General features: G+C 32.1%; 1 protein-coding gene across 1 annotated transcript in view; it reads left to right on the forward strand.

Moving 5' to 3' along the window:
• Positions 1-24,239, forward strand: part of LOC145263741 (uncharacterized) — a 61,389-nt gene extending 37,150 nt beyond the window's left edge. Inside the window, exons 2-6 of the mRNA XM_080120732.1 lie at positions 1,764-1,993; positions 3,560-3,849; positions 9,140-9,294; positions 11,339-11,388; positions 21,722-24,239. Coding sequence (XP_079976858.1) covers positions 1,764-1,993; positions 3,560-3,849; positions 9,140-9,294; positions 11,339-11,388; positions 21,722-23,983 — 2,987 coding nt within the window. The 3' untranslated portion in view covers positions 23,984-24,239. The remainder of the gene's footprint in view (positions 1-1,763; positions 1,994-3,559; positions 3,850-9,139; positions 9,295-11,338; positions 11,389-21,721) is intronic.
• Positions 24,240-24,451: the final 212 nt, after the last annotated feature.

The raw sequence follows: 24,451 nt of genomic DNA on the forward strand, positions 1-24,451 counted from the left end.
CCCTATATTAAATTTTAAATAAAAGTCCATTATACTTTTTTCTTATATTATTAAATGCATAAATTATATTTTAAAAATATATAGTATGTATTTTTAAAAAGTGAGTTATTGGGTTAAGAAGGAAGTTCTTGCGGAATTTTTAATTTTGAACCCAAAACAATAAACGTTAAGGGGTCATAATAGGGGTCAAAGTTTAAAAAAATGACCGTTTTTTTTTTTTTCCTCAGCGTACACTTCAAAACACCCGGGCAACGTCCGGTACCAATGTTAGTGTATCTAAAAAAGTGAAAGTGTGTGTGTGTGTGTGTGTGTGTGTGTGTGTGTGTGTGTGTGTGTGTGTGTGTGTGTGTGTGTGTATACATTTCCCTACGCAATAACTCTGTCAATTTTAGTCTACAAACTCGAAATTTGATATACAGGTTACTGAGATTTGGGAAAATCGATGTGATCGGTTTTCGGCCAGAAATTTGGCGATTACGGCGTCAAAGTTCAACGATTTGACCTTTGAGAACTCTACCAAACTCCTCCGACAATTTTGGGTCTACGAACTTGAAATTTTAGATATAGGTTTCTTGGACATGGATCTAACGTAATAACTTGATTTGAGCCCAAAACAATAAATAGGGGTCAAAGTTTAAAAAAAAGTAACTTTTTTTGTTTTGTTTTTTTTGCTCAGCATACACATCCAAACACCCGGGCAACGCCGGGCACCCGTGCTAGTTTTATTATAATTGTAAATTAATCGTTCCCATTTTCATTATTAATTTTAATTTCTCCCCCATATTTTCTTTTTTTTTAAGTTTTTAAAAAATGCCATCGTTTGCCCCTGATGAGGATGGCGTAAGACGTCTAGGGTCTAAAAGAATTCTTTTTTTCTGATATATATATATATATATATATATATATATATATATATATATATATATATATATATATATATATATAATTTAAAGGAGATTAGAATAATAGTCTAAAGAGCTAAGTGTATTTTAATGTAATAGTGAAATTACTAGCTTAATTAAAATACAGGAAATGCTCGTTGTAATTTAGATATATAATAAGCTCGATAGTTAAATGTCCTAGAGCTAATTCAATATTAAGTAATGTGATTTATAATTTAAAAGTTTTAAAATTTTTTAAATTTAACAATCAAAATTTAATTAAATTAAAAATCAGTTTCATAAGAAGGAACAACAACATTATTCTTATGAAACTGATTTTTAATTTAATTAAATTTTGATTGTTAAATTTAAAAAATTTTAAAACTTTTAAATTATAAATCACATTACTTAATATATATATATATATATATATATATATATATATATATATATATATAAAGTTAAAGGTGTTCAAGAAGGAAGACTCATGAATCAAAACGAGGTTATTAAGAGTGCTCAATAAAAAAAGAGCAAAATATAATATATTTATTTATATAGACAAATATTACGTAGTCGCTACACTGAACATGCTAATGTTCAGGACAATTGGTTAGCAAAAAAACAAAAGTCCTCGTCAGGCGACGTAATATGGCGTATGTGCCAATGAAGACAAGCCATATTACGTCCCCTGACGAGAACTTTTCGTTTTTGCCAACCAATTTTAGCGCCACCAGTAGATACGAATTTGTAAGAATTTGCTAAATTTTAATACAATTGTTTCTTAGACCGGTGTAAGCGGGGCCACGGGTTGTATAGGACTTGTGACTTATAAGTTTGATTCACCTGGTAGAATTAATGACATTTTTTAAATATTTTTTTTAGATTCCAAATACGAATGCGCTTTCAGCGGGAAAGAATTTATTACCTTCAGCAAGGATATCATCGACGGCCCATTGCCATGCCAGTACACACTTCTGCGAACAAACGCTCGTGATCACATCGATAGTTTCCTGATCGAAACGATTTGTAATCAGCGAAAAGAAACCTATGAAAAATCCATAAGCGTCACTGCTCTCGGAAAGCACATTTTACTCAGTATGTACAATATTACGGTAAGCCACGGACGACGAATAATGTCGCATATCCTCTCATCTACATAATAAAGTAAAATCGGTCTATTTCTAGACTTTGTTATCATGCGTTCATTTTTGCATCAATATTTCTTCCCGAATAACCCTTTTCTTTTTTGACATTTGTCCATGTTTTTATGAACAATAAAATTTAATCTTATATATATATATATATATATATATATATATATATATATATATATATATATATATATATAATATGATTGAATCGGTCTGCACATCGTAGCAAGATATAACTGTATTTACATAAAAAATTATATATATATATATATAATTTTTTATGTAAACACGGTCATATCTTGCTACGATGTGCAGACTGATTCAATCATATTAGATATCATCAGGCAAGAAAAATTAAGGAACAAAAACTAAAAAGGTGCAACCCCTTTTCAAATTTTTAGGAGAGAAAATTCGCCATGAGTGGCGATGGGCGAAATAAAAGGACGGCAAGAACTTTAATTTCGCCCATCACCACTCATAGCGAATTTTCTTTCCTCAAAAACTGAAATGGTGTTGAACCTTTTCAGTTTTTGTACCTTAATTTTTCTTGCCTGATGATATCTAATATGATTGAAACGGTGTGCACATCGTAGCAAGATATGACTGTATTTACATAAAAAATTAAAAAAAAACTATAACTTGCTCTCTTATGATTGAGCACTATCAACGACCCTTGTTGAAATTCAATTGTTTTCAATTGTTGGATATCTTCCCACCGAAAAACTATATATATATATATATATATATATATATATATATATATATATATATATATGTGTGTGTGTGTGTGTGTGTGTGTGTGTGTGTGTGTGTGTGTGTGTGTGATGGGGTGAGTTCCCTTATAGAAGCGTTGATTTAATTTGAATAAAAGAAAATACGCATTAAGTGCGCTTGAAAGGCAAATTATAACGCAATATTACGAAAATAAGCAAATAATTTACTTGCTTGAAATTTATAATTTAAATATATTTCGGTCAAACTCCATCCTCAGTATTTTGTTTCTTCTTCTTCTTCTTTCTTGCCATGTTGTAAAGTTGATGAAAGAACAGTCAGTAGTAAAGATCCGCGCGTTGTCTCTCAACAGTTGTATAATGAAATGTCTAGAACGGTGCGTTGGCCACGCGAGCTAACGTCAATGTTGCATCCCTGTGCCCGTTTTACAAATATTTTAATGAAAAGTGCTCTAATGAACTCGTAGCATTTGTACTACCTCGACGTAAATATCTCCAACTAACTCGACAAGCAGCAAAATCCCGCCCCTTCACTGTAGAGATTCTTATATACCAGAAAACCTTCTACTTTAATAGTTTCTTTCCTCGAACTGCTAGACTTCGGAATTCCCACCCGGTCTCTTGCTTCCCTAACTGTACTGACATGCTGAAGTTCAAGTGTAATGTAAACAGACATCCCGCTGCTCAACTCCCTATATAGTTTCCCTGTAGATATGATCACAAATAGTATCCTCTTTCGTCCAAGTGGGACTGTACCTAAGAAAAAATATTGGTTCATTTATTTATTTATTTCCAGATCGACCGAATTCCACAGAAAAAGGATGTTTCCATAATGATTCCACCGGTCCGTATCGACGTGACTCAAACAAAAGGGATCAAACGTGTCCACCTCAACATCGGTATCACCGTTTTGTACACCCCTCCAAACACTGTCAAGATTGCTATCGGCGCCAATTACACCGGAACTCATAACTTGACTGGTGCGTGCGGCAATCCGTGGGCGACAGCCAAGCATCCTGACAACCATAACGTTAACAGGCGACGCCTCTTTAAACTCATAAAAAACAACCCGAAATACCCACAAAAGTAAGCATTTCCTTTTTATTCTTTACTAGTAGCGTTATCCAGCATTGCCCTGGAAAAAAGAAAAAAAAAACTAAATATAGGATTAATTTTTTGAATCCGTCTAAAAGAGTCTTTTTTGATGTAAGGAGTTTAAATATAAAAATTAGGAGGCCTTCAGAGCGCTACTGAAAGTGTCAAATGAAACGAAAAATGCCTCCAGAACACTACTAAAATTAACTTTCTTGCAACCGTTCCTTTGTAGAGAAATGGCAATAATTACGAAACTATAGATTTAATTAATCTTTCAATTTAAAAAAAATGGTTTGTATTAATACATGATAACATTAAAAATATTGTTTAATGGTTAATAATATTCAATGATACAAATGTCCATTTGACACCTACCCCCCAGAAAAAACAAAAGTTCTTTTTTTATTTGCTAAATGCTAAATATTATTTTTCCAGGGTTAGGTTAATTATAAAGATGCCAACTTTGTAGGTGATGATAATGTATTTTTCAAGTTTAGCTGGACATACAAACGCACAAACGCACAGACAATTGCACTTTGTATAATAGATAACTACCTGTAGGCGTCTTCTCTCTCTCTCTCTCTCTCTCTCTCTCTCTCTCTCTCTCTCTCTCTCTCTCTCGGATATAATTGATTTAGGCGTTTATCAGGTGAGTTGTCCCCTGGGAGGTCATGTGATCGTTACTTAAAAAGGTCAGGGACAGCCGCATTTTCCGGGCCCCTTCGCACAAAATATTAAACAAAGTATTTTCTTTTTGTTGTTTGTTTGCAGTGCCCAATTTTTGCCTATCACGTATTGCTCTGTGGCGTGGTCCCTGGTCTTAGTAGAGGCCATTTTGACGATAGCGTCTTTGTGTTCCGCCAATAACTATACCGATATTTAATATAAATTAAGGTACAAAAGTTATTATTTTAGCGAAGAAAAAAAAAATGAAAAATATTGGCTGTCCCACACAACAGTTCCTTTCTATCACTCCACCATCTTCCATCCCACTATCTATTTCTTTACTTTGTCTCAACTATAGAAAAAATACATCACCATAACACTCTCAGACTATCCCTATCTACACCTTCTCCCTCCCTCTAACACATGCTCTAACTTGCACCCTCCACTTGTACCAATTTTGATATACAATAGTGTGTGTGTGTATATATATATATATATATATATATATATATATATATATATATATATATATATACTCTCCATGTATTCATCATTATTTATTTATTTATTTGTATTAATTTATATTTTCCCCGAGCCAACACTCAAAAAGATCTCACTCTTTGCTTTTTAATGCGTTTCCCAGAAATCATTTAATTCTAATTCCTGTGTTTCTTCTTTTGAAGCAAAATTTTAAATGAAACTATAACCATCACCCGCCCCCCCCCCACAAACATTTCAGTTCAACGGAACACCTAGCAAAATCAACCAATCTTCCACTCCACCCGAAGTTAGCGTCTCTTAGCTAGAAGTTAACTATAACCGCCTTTTATTTACTCCAATCTGATTATATCACAATAAACCTACTTTTATCCTGTTATAGGTTTGCTAAAGGGTTATAAAGAAAACAGAACGCCAGAATAAGGTAACAATATGCATTACAAAAACATAAAAAAGGTGGATAGGTCGTCTAACCGACGAACGACTTAGAGTGGTTCACTGGATATCGACTTTTACCTTACGGTTTGGACTTCCGGTATTTATTGAATGTGGAATAGTCCATGAGTAGGTAACACCGTTTAATTCTGCCACAACCCCCCCCCCTCCTACTAAGCTGATAACTCCGAACGGTGTATCAGTATTTTTCCCCCTTTTTAGGTGGACCATAAATGGCTCGGTGATTTTCCTTTTCCTGTTTGAACGTCGTGGTTCTAGTGTTATTTGGGGAGGCTCCATATCAAATTTGTCGTAGACGGATTCAATAGCCTCTACTTCTGGGGTGATTCATTGTTAAGGGCAATTTTTTTTTTCTTTTGACCTGCAAGAAAAAATGTTTTATTGCCACTTTCTCGTGTATCAATTGCGAGAATTTAATAAAACAATTGATTACTTGCGTGAGTAGACTCCGCCAAAGGTAATTAAACCTCACCTAGATCCCCGCTTGTAATAATCTATCAAACAAGGGGCGATATTTTCTCGTGGGATTTCCACTATTGTTAACCTGAAGAACTGTTCATTTTGGAGAGACGCCGGGTAAAACGATCCAGCGGTTTTTCCATATTGTGGAAAAACAATTTGCGTGCTATTATTTTGCTCAACGTAATATCCTTGAGTGATGTTGACTATCGGTAAATAATATTCCAATGCTGGGAAAAATAGAGTTGCGATTGGTACCTGTTGCGGTGTAGCTGAAGTTTTCGTATCCGGTGAAAAATCGCTTGCAATCGCATAGACATTTACGACTGGGTCGGTTGGCGAGGGTGTCATCGCTTTAGGACTAGCGATAGAATACCCTGCCTGTTTTTGGTTTGTCGTTAGGCGCTTTTTTCGTTAGGGGAAAGTTACTTTTGTTCGGTCTACAACAGCATCGGTTTATTGTCGTCTTCTATTTGGCCTTTTATGGCATAGAACAAGGAAAGTTTCCTTTTAATTTGTTTCTCATGGCTTGTGCGTCTATTGTAATTTCTATTTTTGCTTTGCAAAATGTATTTATTGGCTGTTTCAATAATTTAAATTCATGCATCCAGTCCGAGTAGGTTCATGGCATATTTTAGTACTTAGATTTTTAACTTTTTCGTTTTCCCAATAATGTGACGCCAAAAATTCACCTTCGAAGTTACTTCGTGTCAGTGTACCGTTAACGGCCTTTGCTGTTTTACGTGTTCTCACTATTGTGGGCCCATTTAATTTCTTCCGTGTCTTTAAATTTAATATCGAAATGTCTGAACTCGAATCGAGTTGCATATTTATTTCTTTATCATGAATTCTTATAACATTTTCGTAAAACCGTCTTCATTATTTTCGGTTTCTGACAAACACACTCTGGTTTTATTTTTAATTCTATTTCTGCAATGGGAGCCTTTCTGCCCTATTTTTTTTTTTCCTTTACGTATTAAACATTTTTAGATATGGACAGTTCTTAACCCAATGGAAATTACCACATCGATTACACGAAGACGGGACTTTTCTTTCTGTAAATTCTTTCTTAGCTGTGTGCCGATATGTGCATCCCTTTTTCCCTTATGTTTTCTTTGTTGCGGGTGTTTTAAATTATCTGTCTGCTTTTATATATATATATATATATATATATATATATATATATATATATATATATATATATATATATATGCGCCACTCCAGATTCGATACCCATTGAGTCTTTTTTTAATAAATTCTATTTTCTTTCTGTTAATTTTTGTAGGGTTAGACTCGGTCCATTTTCAAATTGTGTTAAGACATGCTTCTAATTACCGCATTTCGACCCGAAGTCAGTCCTTGCGCAAATACTAAACATTTAAAATTGTCTGCACTGGGTCTGAAAGTTTGAATTCATCACAATATTTATTTATCGTGGTTGCGTAAGTTGCGAAATCATCGTCATTTTTTTTTTTTTTTTTTTTTGCAAATTCAGAAATGTTAAACGCTTATGAAACAGACTTTCGCGCTAAATAGTTCTCTAAGCAGTTTCACTGTCTAGGCGAAAAATAACTCTGAAGTTTTACGTGGCAAAATAGAATCTACAAACTTGTTTTGCTAGGCCGTCTCTAGTTTTCGTAATAGCAAACGAACGTTTTTCTGGTCCGACCTCCGGTTGCAGTCGATACTAAAAAAATCTTTGTATCTTCGATAATAAGCTGAAAATGATTTCTCTTCTTCTGGTCCATAGCAGAAATTGTCAATCGCATTCCATATTAAGTGAAAATGCGGTATTATTATCGGTGGACGTATTATTTTTTATGACTTGAGTAAGCAGCTCTTTAATGTGGTGTTGATTTTCATATTGCCGGGTTTCTAGCCTTATTGGTTGTTCTTGTTGTGGCTGACCGTTTTTGGTGTTAAAATAATTGTTATTGCGCGTTCAATCGTCGTCGTCGTCGTTGCTGCTGCTGCTGCTGTTGTTGTTGTTCAATTTGCAGTTTTAATAATTGTTCCAATGTACTTTGTAAGTTGTCCATCCTTGTATAACGGGTAAAATGCAGAATTTACGGAAATTTAACAACCCCGTGTTTAGATTAACCAGGTTTTATCATTTTTAGAACAACTGGGGGAAAATGTAATTCGTTTCCTTCATTAACTTTGCAAATGAACGTTGAACATACTATTTTAAATTCCTTGGAACGAATATTTATTTAAAAAAGAATGGCATGTTCATAGACGAGAAATATATATATATATATATATATATATATATATATATATATATATATATATATATATATATATATATCGACAGAAATATTCAATATTTTTTTCAAAGTAAATGCGTTTTTTTCCATAGAACAGGAAAAAATGTTAACAGTGAAAATAAAGACCGAAAACTGTATAAATGTTTTTTAGTAAGTAAAAAAAAAAGTTCGCCGACACAATTATTTAACGACGCGAATAAAAAAATGTATTTCTCTTTTTTAGCACTGATGGGTAACTGAATTGTCGTGAACATTGCAAAGGAGATGAGAACAAAAAGTGAAAATATTCTCTCAACTTACATTTCCAATGATATCTTGCCCACGAATGTCTTTACAACACTGCTATCAAGGACATTCACTTCGGACTTTACCATGCAATTTGGATGTGAATTTTTATATCATTTTCATTAACTTCCCTTACTCTATGACATTTTAAATACTTAAACAACTTTTAATTGTGATTTTCCATGTCTCACTGACTTTAGCAAATAAGTTTAAAATAGCTATAACTATTTGCTAATATTTTCTCCTCTGAAGAGATGGTAGACATCGAAATCCTATAGGATAAGGAGTTATAATGTTTCAAATGTATTCTTCGTCTTACATAGAATAATAAAAATCTTTTGATATGAAATTTAAATATTTCATGTCATAAATTTTTAAATTTATTGAATGACTAATGTATATATATTGTAGGCTGTGACGTTATTTGGCTGTGTGGAAACTATTATATAATCTCTTACATTCTGAAAAATTATCTCTCTCTTATATATATATATATATATATATATATATATATATATATATATATATATTTAGAAAGAGAGAGAGAGAGAGAGAGAGAGAGAGAGAGAGGTGACCGAAAGATGGTTATTAAATGAATAGAATGTTTAAACTTATTTAATCTTTCGTTATTTTTATCAACATTTCAGACATGACTCGTCTAATTGGGCCAAAGTAAAACCAGAATTTAAAAGAATACCGACTCCAGCGTATAACAATATGAACAAACCGAGTATTTGGGGACACCAAAATGGCGTACGTTATCCGGAACACATTTCAAACAAAGCAGGCGACATGCGATTTCGTAAGCGATTGTCTTGTTTAATTTCTGTTCGTCTATGCGTTTTCTTCTTCCGGTTCTCATTTTAAAGAATAAAGTCTAAAACAGAAAAACCTCAGTTAAATGTATTAATATTTGAAACGTGATGTGCTCGGAGTATTGCAAATATATGATAAACTCGATGGGAGTAATTACCTAGAGCTATCTTAATAGAGAGGATGAAACATTAAAAATTGTGAAATTATTAATCCGCTTCAAAGGGAGAAACATAACAAAACCCAAATTATGTGTACGATCGTTTCGGAAATGATATCCATCTTAATATTTACAAATAAAATGTTTAGAAATAAAATATTTTTTTCGATATCGTCTGCTCGTCAGTACAAATGGGGGGTTAAGATTGAGAAAAACACCAAATTTACACTAGCGTTTCATAAAATTATGAACAAACAGATAGAAATACGAGTTTTACGACCCAGAATGTCTAGGGGTAAAAGTCGTAACACAAAATATAAAAAAAATTTATTTAAAAGAAATTAGTTTTCCCGGTAGAGGGATATATCCATTTTCTCAAAAGACATTTATAAACACAAGACAGGAAAAACACATCAAAGTAACAATACCGAGGCCAATGGAAAAATTAACACAATTTTATTTACATATATAAAAATATATTGTAACGAAAGTAAAAGAGAATGTGTAACTGGATGAACAATCAAACTTGAAATAGATTCGAGAGAGAATTTCCGCGCAAAAGAAATAAACAGTTCACACCCTGTCGTCTGCTTTTAACTCCAAAATGGAAGGATATCCATTTTGTGTTTTTGTTTTTGTAGTTGTTTTCATATATGAGAGAGATATATATAGAGAAAAATAAACAATCGACTCACTCAGCGCCGGGTTTTAAATATTTCTGTCACATTCCTTTCTTTTGTAAACAATTTCATTCCTTCGTCCATTGGATACATCGTCATTCCTCATTATCGCCTTCTTTGTTTTCTCTGTCGTCAAAATATATCGTTCATTTCTTCGCCGTCACCATCGCCAACAATGTCGCTTCCCTGACCCTCCTCCTCAGCTGCTATATCGTAACTGTCTCGCCACCCTGCGCCGCTCCTTTCCTTCTCTCTAATGGTATACCTTTCTCTCTCTCTCTTTGGCGCCCCCTCTCTCACTGCATGTACCTGCATCTCTCTCGCGTCACTCGCTCAATAACACGCGAGGCGGATGCCTGCAGCTTTCCCTCTCTCTAGTTTCATATCTTCTCTCTCCCCCTCTCCCTTTCTTTACAGTTTATAGGCGTCCCCTCGCTGTATTTTCGTATGATCTCTCTCTCTCTTTTTCTTTTTCCGGAGTTTACAAACTCAATGAGAGCAGACGACAATATAAAGCGCGATAAAACAGAATTTTCTCTCTCGACTTTTTTTTTTTATAATATTAAAAGTAATTATTGTCTCAAATTATATATTTTTTCACATATTTGTAACAATGTATATATATAATTCACAATTTCATTAATATGTACAAAATGTACACGGCTCCCAAATGAATTTTCGTACTAAAAACGGATTTTAAACACTTTTATTCCAGCACAATTTCTATATATACTATGTATTCAAAGAACATATACGTCTGTAACTTCATTTGCATATTACGTTAAAGAAAATTAGTAAAGCTTTTCTAACTTCAGCGAGATTAACCAAAGGAAATACTATTTCAATCATGACAAACGGATCACGCCATTTCACAGACAGATCATGCAATCAGACATGGCAGACCATCGAAAATGCTATTTTAAACGTAAACGTGAAAAAATATCAAAACTTTTATTCCAAACAATAGTGACAAACCAACTGCAAAGTTATTTTAAACTTAAGCATTACAAACAAACGAAAATGCTTTTTTTTTCAAATTTAAGCGGGACTAATCAAAGAAATGCCATTTCAATCTTAAGCATGACAGACCAACGAAAATGCTGTTTTAAATTTAATGTGACAGATCAACGAAAATACTGTTACAGACTAAGGAAATTGCAATTTATATAATTATTTATTTGTGTATTTTTCAGAAAAGGCCACCCTCTTCCCAAGATGTTATTTTGGAGGTTTCTTACACAACGTAAGTAATACCACATTTGTCCTCCTGTAACATTACACACGTGTTAACATGTAGGAACCCAACACATTGTAGACTCCATCGCAAGGAACATAAGAAAAGGAAGAGGAAAGAAATTCAACTCGCTGTTTCAGGTTTAAACAGCAGACATTTATTTCCACCTCTGTAACGTGATCGTGATCCTCCTCTTGGATCTCTTGTCTCTCGAACGTGGTCTTCGATTCGTGCACACGTTCTTCTTTTTATAATTTTTTTCCCTTGCTGTGACGTCACTTTGCACACAGCTAGGTTATCTGCATATAGCTACCACGTCCACACTCTATTACACTCGCTCTTCACCTTCAAATTGCATGGTTGATATTTATAACATCCACATTGCGTGGACAGGGCGTAATAAATGAAGTCGCGTCCGGTAATTCGCCTTCGTTGTGCTTCTCGTTTCTTTACGGGTTTCACCTGAACAAGATGCGTCATAAGCAATGCGTCATAAATGTTGATAACTTGGAAAAGAAAGGCATAATTTTAAGATCACAAGCTCATAAGAAAGTAAAATATTTTGTTCCGGAAATGACGCGTTCATTTCGGGTCAAGATCAAAGTGTAGTATCTGTTCTTCAGATGCTTCACTTCAATTTCTTGTTCTCTGTCAGTGGAGAAGAAATCCTTCACTACTGAGACAATTTTTATTTTTGTTCCTTTTCTCCTCATTAAAAAAACGACCCTGGTGTCTAACTCTGTCCCGTGGGGAGACATTGTAAATGGGAACAATATAAGTAAGTATTAATATTAGTTTCTGAAGTTAAGTATATGGATATTTGTAGTGTGGTCCCTGGCTTTGGTAGAGGCAATCTATTGACGACGATAGCATCTTTGGGCATTGGCAAGAACCACAAACATTTAATATGAATGTTTCAGCAAAGAGAGGCACTGATGAGTTGTGAAACAGTACTGTATGTGAATGACTATATTAAGCACCCACCCCCTCTTTGCTTCAGAAGTGTTTTTAACTTCGCGTCGCTTACTACTTTCACATAGACGTGTTACTCTCGGGGCTTGAAACGATTTTTTCATTGGTTGAAACGATTTTTTCATTGGTTGAAACGATTTTTTCATTGGTTGACACTATTTTCAGTTCACACATTCCTGTGAAACTTATTTGATTTAGAAAATGAAGAAGAAAGTGAATCCAATACCGAAGCAGAGAAAGAAAGAAGGCAAACAATTAAGGCCATTTGCTTTTTAGCGTTCGTTTGAATCACTTCGTGATTCATTCGCCACATATTAATGATTTAAGATTGAATTACTTTAGGTGAATATCTAAAAGTCAGGAGTATGACTCAGACGAGTCCATCGTTTCGTATTTCCTCTTCATAGTAGTCAGTGGACTTCGACTGGCTTGATAAACAAATGAATGACTATATTTAGTTTTTAGCCGATTTTCTTACAGGAAAATCGGTATGCTGCGTTTATTTGTCTGAATATATTTTATTTCCATCCAAAATTGAAGTTTCTAGCAGTTAATTACGGAAAAATGAGTTATTGTATTTTTTCCTTTGCGGTTGAAGTCATTGCTATTTTTAGCACACGTATTTCCGGGAATGTCGGATTTCTGCCGACGACGTATTTGTGTCTGTTTCGTTCTCATTGCAAACAAAGGGGCGGTAACATGAAACCGCAATAACATGTTATCATATTATGATGCTGAAATAGAACATGTAGAAGAAGAAACACAAGATAAAAGGATAATATATGCAATAAACAAATAAAGGAAATGTCTTGTAAAACTAATGGTATTTTGCGGCTTGAAATAAGACCAACTATAAAATATGTCTATTTAACGTCTATATTTTTTACAGAGGAGTCACAAGGAATGAAAGCCCGGAGGCCACTCGAGGATAAGGGTTAATGAGTGTACGATGGTCGCCGGGACAGCAGTGTAGTAATAGTGGGGAAAATAGTGTAGAAATTGATTATGTTCTCAACGAGAACTTGTTTACATTAGACTTGAAGACGACCATATTGAAGTCAGCTGGAAAGCAGACCAACAGAATAGAGTTTCATGGGCGGCAGTTCTAGGAAATAAGCTTTGTTCATGGAATTTGCGTTTAGATTTAGGCACAGATAGAAAGTGGGGGGGATTGTTGATAGTCGTTGCAGCTAGACGAGTGTTTTTGTGAAAGTTTGGCAAGGGGGGTCATAGATTCAAGCTCAGGCGAGCACTTGCCATGAAAATAATAAAGCAGAGACAGGCTCGCAACGTCTACCATCTACTAAGTTTTGAAGTCGGTATAGATTGCTTTCTTGAATGCATCAACAACAAAATGAAGTGAAGGGGCAAAACTATATATATATATATATATATATATATATATATATATATATATATATATATATATATATATATATATATAAACTTGGGTGCAATCATGTTGACTGATTGACGATCATATTCAAAAGGAACGGACGAAAATATTAACAAATGTTAACAACAATACAATAATACAAAATAAAACGTTAATTATCTGAACATTTATTGAATTAAAATAAAGCTACAGAAATCCCAATAACACAAAATAGAAGTTTTTAATGGTTTTTTTTACGCAAAATTTAAAATTCTTAAAGGAATAAAAGTTGTCAAAATGTATGATTTTTAAAGTTTACTAGCAGACCACTTGACGTTGCCCGATCCTAAGATACACTTAAATATGATATTTTAATTTATGCAGATTATTATTATATTATTATAGAAACAATTCTCTATCGATTATTATATTGAACTCAATATATATTAGTGTGATTAAAACAATATATATATATATATATATATATATATATATATATATATTGTTTTAATCACACTAACATATATGACTTGGGTCCAATCATACGCATATATTTATATATAAAAATTAATGGGTGTTATTTATGACTTGGGTGCGCTCATGCGCATCTATATATATATATATATATATATATATATATATATATATATATATATATATATATATATATATATATATATAGATATAAAAGTGAAAGTGTCTGTGTGTCTTGGTACATTTCCCTACGCAATAACTCTGACAATTTTTAGTATACAGACTCGAAATTTGATATACATGTTACTGAGATTAAGGAAAATCGATGTGATCGGTTTTTGGCCAGAAATTTGGCGATTAAGGGGTCAAAGTTCAACGATTTGACTTTGAGAACTCTACCAAACTCCTCCGACAATTTTTGGTCTACGCACTTGAAATTTTAGATATAGGTTCCTTGGACATGGATCCAACTTAATAACTTGATTTGAACCCAAAACAATAAATTTTAAGGGGTCATAATAGGGGTCAAAGTTTTAAAAAATTTACCTCTGCGGTCTCTTCCAAATTACTCAGAAAATCTCTGGTCTAAATATTTGAAATTTCACAGAGATAGGGCAAGCTTTTTCATCAGTTTGGGTCAAAAGTTTTTAGTTACAAATATAGAAATCTCTGTATGCATGTCTGTTTGCATATCTGCCTTAAACTTTCAATAGAGGCGACGGATTTTACCAAGATCACTATCGTTTTAAAGTTCGATCTTTCATACGACAAATATCGAAAAATTGACTAAAAACCTTAATATCTTCCCCTTCAACTATGCACTTTTCTACTGGGGGATCACTTTTTTCGCCGATATTTTTTAAAGTTATCCTCTCCTTTAGATTGTCTAGCCTTAATATTAAAAAATGTCGCTTCCAGTTTGGCGGTGGTCGTAACAGCATAAACGTTAGGTTTTACCTCGTTCTTTCCCTCATTTGCGGTACGGGTTCGAGCCTGCCTTCCTACTACCACTTTTTTTTTTGCTGAACAAACATATCCAAACACCCGGGCAACGCCGGGTGCCCAAGCTAGTATATATATATATATATATATATATATATATATATATATATATATATATATATATATATACTTGTTTATTGTTATATAAACATGTTCACATCCCGCTGCTACAAATAGCCACTTGTTTCAATCAAACAACAGATATCATCAGGCAGCGACTTGACTATTCAAAAGTTCAATGAATAATGGATTTTTATTTTAGGTTGGAACTCTTTAAAAGTTGGAGTTAAAAAACTTAAAACACAGAACTTTAATTAAAAAATGTAAAAAGGGAGGGGCAATTTAAATAAAGTTAAAAGATTACAATGGGGAGAGAGTGATTAAGAAGAGAAAAAAAAAGAATAGAGAAAGAAATAGAGAAAGAAAATAGAGAGAAAAAGAAGAGAGAGAAAAAAAAAAATATATATATATATATATATATATATATATATATATATATATATATATACATATATATATATACATATACATATATGTATGATATGGAGAAGAAAAGAAAAAAGATATAAATGGTTATTATAAAGAGAATAAGAACTAGAAGGAAAAGGAAAGAATAATGAGATTTAGTTAAATAGAGAAAGAGAGAAAGAGAGAAAGTAAGAATTTGACAGTATATAGAAAAAGAAAAAGAAAAAGATCTGCGTGTCAACCAATTTATGAACAATTATACAATTCAGTAATGAAACATATTATTACAAATGCAAACAGAAGATACAATCCAAGCGTCAGAAACGAACATGTCAAAAAAGGCAGTGAATGTATCTAGCCAGCATATTTATCCTCTCACATACGTCCACGAGTAATATCAACGCAATTCAAACATACGTCTACAATTAATTAGGCCCTTTATGCTAAATGATATAAGTATAAAGTTTTCGCGTTTTTATTAGATAAATATATAAATAATGATATAACAATATTAAAATTATTATTAATAATAATAAACATAATAGTAATAATAATAATAATAATAATAATAATAATAATAATAATAATAATAATAAAAACAGAATAAAATTAATATTTATTATCTTTTTAATATAACATATTAAGCCATAAGAGGGGATTAAATAAATTAAATAGGTCCAATAATTATAAATAAAAAACTACTAATATTTATGTATATAAAAAGAATACAGTACATATATGTATATATATACACACACACACACATATATATCCATATATACACACACATACACACACACATATATACACACACATATATATATATATATATATATATATATATATATATATATATATATATATATATATATATATATATGCACATATACATGCACATAAGTAAAGGTGTAACTATACAATTAAGTTGAAAGTTTAAGCTATTTAAGTATAGATATAAAGTCATATTAAATCACAAATTAATACATTCAAGACCAGATTACTAATAACCAAGATACAATTACACTTACCTATAAATATATAAAAATATTCAGGCAAAAGAAGTAATTAAATCAACGAAATACTCAAAAGTAGCGACGCACAGGTAGATAATACCCAAATTAAAAATAATAAAATACATATGTATATACCCACAGAGAACCAACCGACATACAAATAAGCATATATATATATATATATATATATATATATATATATAATCTTATGTATACACATACATACAAAAAAATATACAAATATATGCACACAATCATATACTAATAAACAACCACGCACACACACATATATATACTCCCACATAAATATGTATAATTTACATAAATTATATATATATAAATATAAGAATACAAATAATTTGGCAAGAGTACAGATAGATGCATACACACATAGAAACATACAAATGGATTGAATAAACATGGGAGGGTATACCAAATAATATAAAAATATATAAATCTAAAGTACACACGGTCATAAAATAAATACATAGACACATACATATACACATAGACACACAGGTATATAAGATAGTGGAAGTAAAGAATGAAATCAGGAGAGGAGAAAGTATATTAATAGTATTTTAATAAATTATAGAAATCAGTGACAATTTTAAATTTATTTAAATTTTATATCTAAACTAAATTACTTAAAAGATGGTTTTTATAATGTTTGCAATTAATTGAATTTTCGTGCTTCTTATTTAATAATTTATCTCTTTCTCTAAAAGTAAGTATAAATAATTTCTCATAAAGACATAGGTAGAAATACTTTCTCATAAAGACATTATTTATACTTACTTTTCTCATAAAGACATTATTTATACTTACTTTTTACTTAATTTCTCATAAAGAAATTATTTATACTTACTTTTAGAGAAAGAGATAAATTATTAAATAAGAAGCACGAAAATTCAATTAATTGCAAACATTATAAAAACCATCTTTTAAGTAATTTAGTTTAGATATAAAATTTAAATAAATTTAAAATTGTCACTGATTTCTATAATTTATTAAAATACTATTAATATACTTTCTCCTCTCCTGATTTCATTCTTTACTTCCACTATCTTATATACCTGTGTGTCTATGTGTATATGTATGTGTCTATGTATTTATTTTATGACCGTGTGTACTTTAGATTTATATATTTTTATATTATTTGGTATACCCTCCCATGTTTATTCAATCCATTTGTATGTTTCTATGTGTGTATGCATCTATCTGTACTCTTGCCAAATTATTTGTATTCTTATATTTATATATATATAATTTATGTAAATTATACATATCTATGTGGGAGTATATATATGTGTGTGTGCGTGGTTGTTTATTAGTATATGATTGTGTGCATATATTTGTATATTTTTTGTATGTATGTGTATACATAAGATTATATATATATATATATATATATATATATATATATATATATATATATATATATATATATATATATATATATATATGCTTATTTGTATGTCGGTTGGTTCTCTGTGGGTATATACATATGTATTTTATTATTTTTAATTTGGGTATTATCTACCTGTGCGTCGCTACTTTTGAGTATTTCGTTGATTTAATTACTTCTTTTGCCTGAATATTTTTATATATTTATAGGTAAGTGTACTTGTATCTGTGTTATTAGTAATCTGGTCTTGAATGTATTAATTTGTGATTTAATATGACTTTATATCTATACTTAAATAGCTTAAATTTTCAACTTAATTGTATAGTTACACCTTTACTTATGTGCATGTATATGTATATATATATATATATATATATATATATAATGTGTGTGTATGTGTGTGTATATATGGATATATATATGTGTGTGTGTGTGTATATATACATATATGTACTGTATTCTTTTTTTATACATAAATATTAGTAGTTTTTTATTTATAATTATTGGACCTATTTAATTTATTTAATCCCATCTTATGGCTAAATATGTTATATTAAAAAGATAATAAATATTAATTTTATTCTGTTTTTATTATTATTATTATTATTATTATTATTATTATTATTATTATTATTATTATTATTATTATTATTATGTTTATTATTATAAATAATAATTTTAATATTGTTTTATCATTATTTATATATTTATCTATTAAAAACGCGAAAACTTTATACTTATATCATTTAGCATAAAGGGCCTAATTAATTGTAGACGTATGTTTGAATTGCGTTGATATTACTCGTGGACGTATGTGAGAGGATAAATATGCTGGCTAGATACATTCACTGCCTTTTTTTGACATGTTCGTTTCTGACGCTTGGATTGTATCTTCTGTTTGCATTTGTAATAAAATGTTTCATTACTGAATTGTATAATTGTTCATAAATTGGTTGACACGCAGATCTTTTTCTTTTTCTTTTTCTTTTTCTATATACTGTCAAATTCTTACTTTCTCTCTTTCTCTCTTTCTCTATTTAACTAAATCTCATTATTCTTTCCTTTTCCTTCTAGTTCTTATTCTCTTTATAATAACCATTTATATCTTTTTTCTTTTCTTCTCCATATCATACATATATGTATATGTATATATATGTATATATATATATATATATATATATATATATATATATATATACATATATATATTTTCTCTCTTCTTTTTCTCTCTATTTTCTTTCTCTATTTCTTTCTCTATTCTTTTTTTTCTCTTCTTAATCACTCTCTCCCCATTGTAATCTTTTAACTTTATTTAAATTGCCCCTCCCTTTTTACATTTTTTAATTAAAGTTCTGTGTTTTAAGTTTTTTAACTCCAACTTTTAAAGAGTTCCTACCTAAAATAAAAATCCATTATTCATTGAACTTTTGAATAGTCAAGTCGCTGCCTGATGATATCTGTTGTTTGATTGAAACAAGTGGCTATTTGTAGCAGCGGGATGTGAACATGTTTATATAACAATAAACAAGTATTATCAGCTCTTTTTATTGAGCACTATCTAACAACCTCGTTGAATTCATTAGTCCATTACTTTTGAATATAAAAAAACTCGAGTATATATATATATATATATATATATATATATATATATATATATATATATATATATATATATATATATATATATATATATATATAAAATTCACCTGTCATCTCTGTTTTAAAAGATGGAATCGTCCAAACGTCGAAGACAGGATTCAAGTAAGCAAGGACGCCCGGGCGATTTTGAACAGTCATTATTGGACTTGCTTTTGTTGTGATAAAACACGTCCTTCTGAAATTGCATTATCTCTTGTGTTCTGCGATCTTCAAAATGAAAACAAAAAAGTTAGGCACTTGTGCACTACTAGGACGGGATCACTTTTTGGGGTTTCAGTTGGGAAATTAGCAGGAGTAGACAAATGCAATTTAATGACCAAATTGAAAATAAATGTTTTTGTTCTTGTTGTTGAGAAAGTTTTTTTTTTTTTTAATAAATATAAGAAACTTATTTTTAAACAAAATAGACATTTTTTTCATCTAAAATATAAATCTCACCTGTCTTTTAAATGTATGTATGTATGTATGTATGTATGTATGTATGTATTTGTGTCTTGCAAAACCTTTTGACAGAATCGACGGATCCTGATAAGATCGGTATCATTTTGAAGCTCGACGTCTCGGACGACAAATATCGAAAAACTGGCCAAAAACATTAATTCTTTCACCCTAAACTCGCCCGTTTTGTACAAGGAAAGGTCGATTTTTTTCGCCGACATTTTAGCAAGTCATCGTCACCATTGGATTGACTTCGGTTAATTTAAACGCTTTTGACTTCCGGTCCCGTCATGGAGACATCGGCTAAAACGTCAGATTTTCATTCACGTTCTTTTCCTTCTTCGCTTCACGGGTTCGACCCTGCCTGTCTGCGTGCCTACTACCCGCCCACCTTTTTTCTTTTTTTTTGTTGCTTAAAACACACCTCCAAACACCCGAGCAACGCCGGGCAACGCCGGGCACCCAGGCTAGTTTTTAATAAAACATGAACATAAAGTTTTTGTAACACATTTCTGGAAGTAAAATAAATATATGAAGCTTAAAATAACTCCAAAAGGACATTTTTTATTTTTAATAAAACATGACCATGCATTATTGAAATGCGTGTGAATTTTGAGAAAAAATATTTTTTCTTACAAAATTTAAAATTTTAGTAATAACGTTAAAACTTTTTTGTAGTGAATAAATGAATGAATGAGAAAGAGTTTATTTTGTTTAAAAAAAAACAAACAAAAAAAAAACAATCCAGCTTTGTATTAATTATTATAAGGTTTTTATATTTATTTTAATTCTAGAAATGTGTTACAAAAGCTTTATATTTATGTTTTATTTAATAAAAAATGTCTATTTTATTTTAAAAAAATGTCTATTTGGCTTTAAAATAAGTTTCTTATATTTGTTTTTAAAAAATTGTTCTTAAAAAATAAAATAAAATAACACGCATTAATTAAAAAAAACAAAAACAAAAGAAAAATACGCATTTATTTTCGATTCGGCCCACAAATTGCATTTGTCTGCCCTTGCTATGCACTCACCCCATATCCCAACTGAAAACCACAAAGGTGATTTCATCGTACTAGTGCACAAGTGTCAAACGTTGCTTCGTACACAGTAATGCACAAGAGCGGGATCTTGTACTAAAATGCTGATGGAGTCGTCGTCGTCGTCGTCGTCGTCGTCGTCGTCGTCGTCGTCGTCGTCGTCGTCGTCGTCGTCTTAAAAAAATACGTTTCTGAATGAAAACGATTGCTTATTGTTTTAGGACATTTGTTCTGTTTGTTTTTTTTTTTTTGTTTTTTTTTTGTTTTTTTAAAGAAATTTCGTGTTTTAAGACATTTCGTGTTTCGTTTTTTATTATTTTAAGACATTTGTTCGTGTTTCGTTTTTTATGTAAAAATCGTTATTCACATTTTGATTAAGATTCGAATTATTTTTATTTTATTTTTATTTATCTATTTATTTATTTATTTATTTTTTTGCAAATTAAAACAGCGTATTTCATTTATGTTTTTTTTTTTTTTTTCACCTTTGCAGAATGGTTCCATGTGGATGTCCGTTGACTGTTTGATCGTATTCACGTGCGTCAATACTCTGGTAACACATAGGAAAAGTTCAGGCTGCAGCGAATTCGCAGACTGCATTAAGATACGACAGGGAGCTACTTGTCGATGTCGACCCGGATTCATTGGAACCGGCCTGACATGCGCATTTCTGCAAGATAAACTTGCACCTCATGCCCCAAATGGTCATTTTGCCACGGTGATTACACCAGCTGTACCTGCTGGTCGACTGGTAACAACGGTCGGGCTTGATATCAAAAGGGGACCTTCGTACTCTGACTGGAGAAATCTAATACGCCAACCATTGCACAACCGTCATTGGGACCCTCAAAATCAAAACGATTTTAAAAAGAAATTTCATAAGAATAAAATATGGCGGCCATTAAAAAGAAGACCAATGTTAAACGCTGACAAACCAGGGAGACAATCACCATCTGTCCGTTTGGATGGTTTTCCTAGATTTTCTAAAAATGGTCTGAATCCCATAACTAGGAATAGATTAAACGTTGCGGTACCGGATATTGATAATCCTAAGCTAGTTAAAAACAGGCAAAGATCTAAGAATGTACCTAGTCATCATATGGCGAGCCGAACACGTCTAGATAAACCGAAAAACAGATATCGAACGGGCTCAAATATATTCACTCGTCTAAATAACCCGAATATGAGCAGGAAGGTGGGCAAACCCCTAATGCCAAACAATCGCCATTTTATAGGACTTAATAGACACCCGTTAACATTAGATAAAAACCGGGTTATACCAGATACGATGCCGCATAACAAACTAGGTTTGTACCCTGCACTTGCAAACCAACCTAGACAGATATATATGTCGTGCAAAAGGAAAAACGGTAGAAACATTTGTAAATTAATGCCAGGAATCTACAAGAATGGTAAAACTGTACCGGGCGCTGATCTTTTTAATATCAATCCCGGTTTAAGAAAAAGACTAATCATTTTTATAAACAATAAATTTAGACCCCATAAGAAACCAAAACTAAATCCAGTCTATTCGCCAAACAACCGTGATCGGATCATGGACGATTCTATACCAGAACACGGGCGTGGGCATCGTAGTAGACACCCCAAACCTGATCACTTTCCAGATAAGGGAACTGGAAACAATGCGCACAAAAACAAAAATCCAACGATTCGAACGCAGAGCAACCCGAAACAGAACGATTCTAGCCATAACCGACCAATCGAAAAAGTTCATAAATTAACAAATGTAAATCAATACCCGCACAAACAGCCGGTGCCGTCTGATATAAAACGAGTAACCGAGATTCTACGGCGCGTGTCTGTTGCGCTGAACGAAACCGGCAAGAAAAGGGTTTCTGCTAACAGATGGGTCTTACTGCCACGTTCTTCTACTTTATTTAGCAGCCCGATCACGGGGAGACAGACGTTTACAGATTTTGCTGACACTTTTACGCCTCCAACGACCAGCTTTATTAACCCCACTGCAAAGGACAAGGAAGATGACCGCTTTACAACACTTCTTCCCACGTCCAGTTCGCATATTGGAACGCTGGCGGAATACACGTACAGTCTGGAACAACCACAGTTAGGTGCTAACTGGCGCCCCATATTAAATGATGGTGGAGGTGTTCCCGGGAAGCAACGAGGCGTTGTGAAAAATAATCCACGACAGGATGTCAAGCACAAATACCCAACAGCCGATGGGACAGTTGATGGACTTGTTATAGATCCACCACCAGAATGGCCTTTCCAGTTTCCGAGGGCGCCCAGTGGATATGGAAACCAAAAAGGCATACAACAACCAAATACCGGGCCAAGGGTTAATCCTGGCATCAGAAAATGTGGTGCTGCTGGTTGCGGAAAAAGAAAGAACGCTACAAATAAAGGCCACACGTTTTTACCGAGGAAATATGTTGAGTTCGTGTATCCTTCTTCCACCCGTTCTTCGAACAACCCGAGTGACGCAGTGTCAACCCTGGTGACTACGGTGCTGTACACGACAAGAAAAGCAACGACTCCTGAAATTAGGGCGGAGCCTGTAAAAGAGGGCCAGAGAATAAACTCGAACTTCGAACAGCCGAAAATGAATCCAGAAATGGCAAGCAAAAACGTTGAACCGCAACCACCTTCGGGTGCAGAGGTCCATGCAAACAGCGATAATTGCAAGCAGACAAAAGAGAGAACGCCTCTCACTGGCTTGCGTTATAATATACTTAAACAGATCAGACAAAGCGTGGAACAAATTGAGGGTTAAGGAGAACGTTGCTAAAAGAAAGGATTAGCGGCTCCCTCGAGGAATCATGTGGTTCAGTAACACAAATGAAGCATTGTACTCGACTTTGACCAATAAATGAAAAAATGTTCGTATACATTCAACTAGTAAAAAATAAAGTTTTTAATATAATTTTTGGTGAACTTCACATTGAACCAATAATTTGTCAATATTTGTGGAATAGCAAACGGCTACATACACAGGATGAAATAAATAAACAAATAAATAATAAAATAAATACTAATTCTACTACTACTACTACTACTACTACACTAATAATAATAATAATAATAATAATAATAATAATAATAATAATAATAATAATAATAATATAAATAAATACATAAACTAATATAAACAAAAATATAAGCAGACATATCTAAGCACACCGTGGTTAAAACAAGATCAGCTTTTAATACACAAAGACAGCTGGCCATTCCTGTACAAAAA

This window comes from Euprymna scolopes, chromosome 39, assembly GCF_053919585.1.
Source record: "Euprymna scolopes isolate OS-2025 chromosome 39, ASM5391958v1, whole genome shotgun sequence".
Classification (NCBI taxonomy): domain Eukaryota; kingdom Metazoa; phylum Mollusca; class Cephalopoda; order Sepiida; family Sepiolidae; genus Euprymna; species Euprymna scolopes.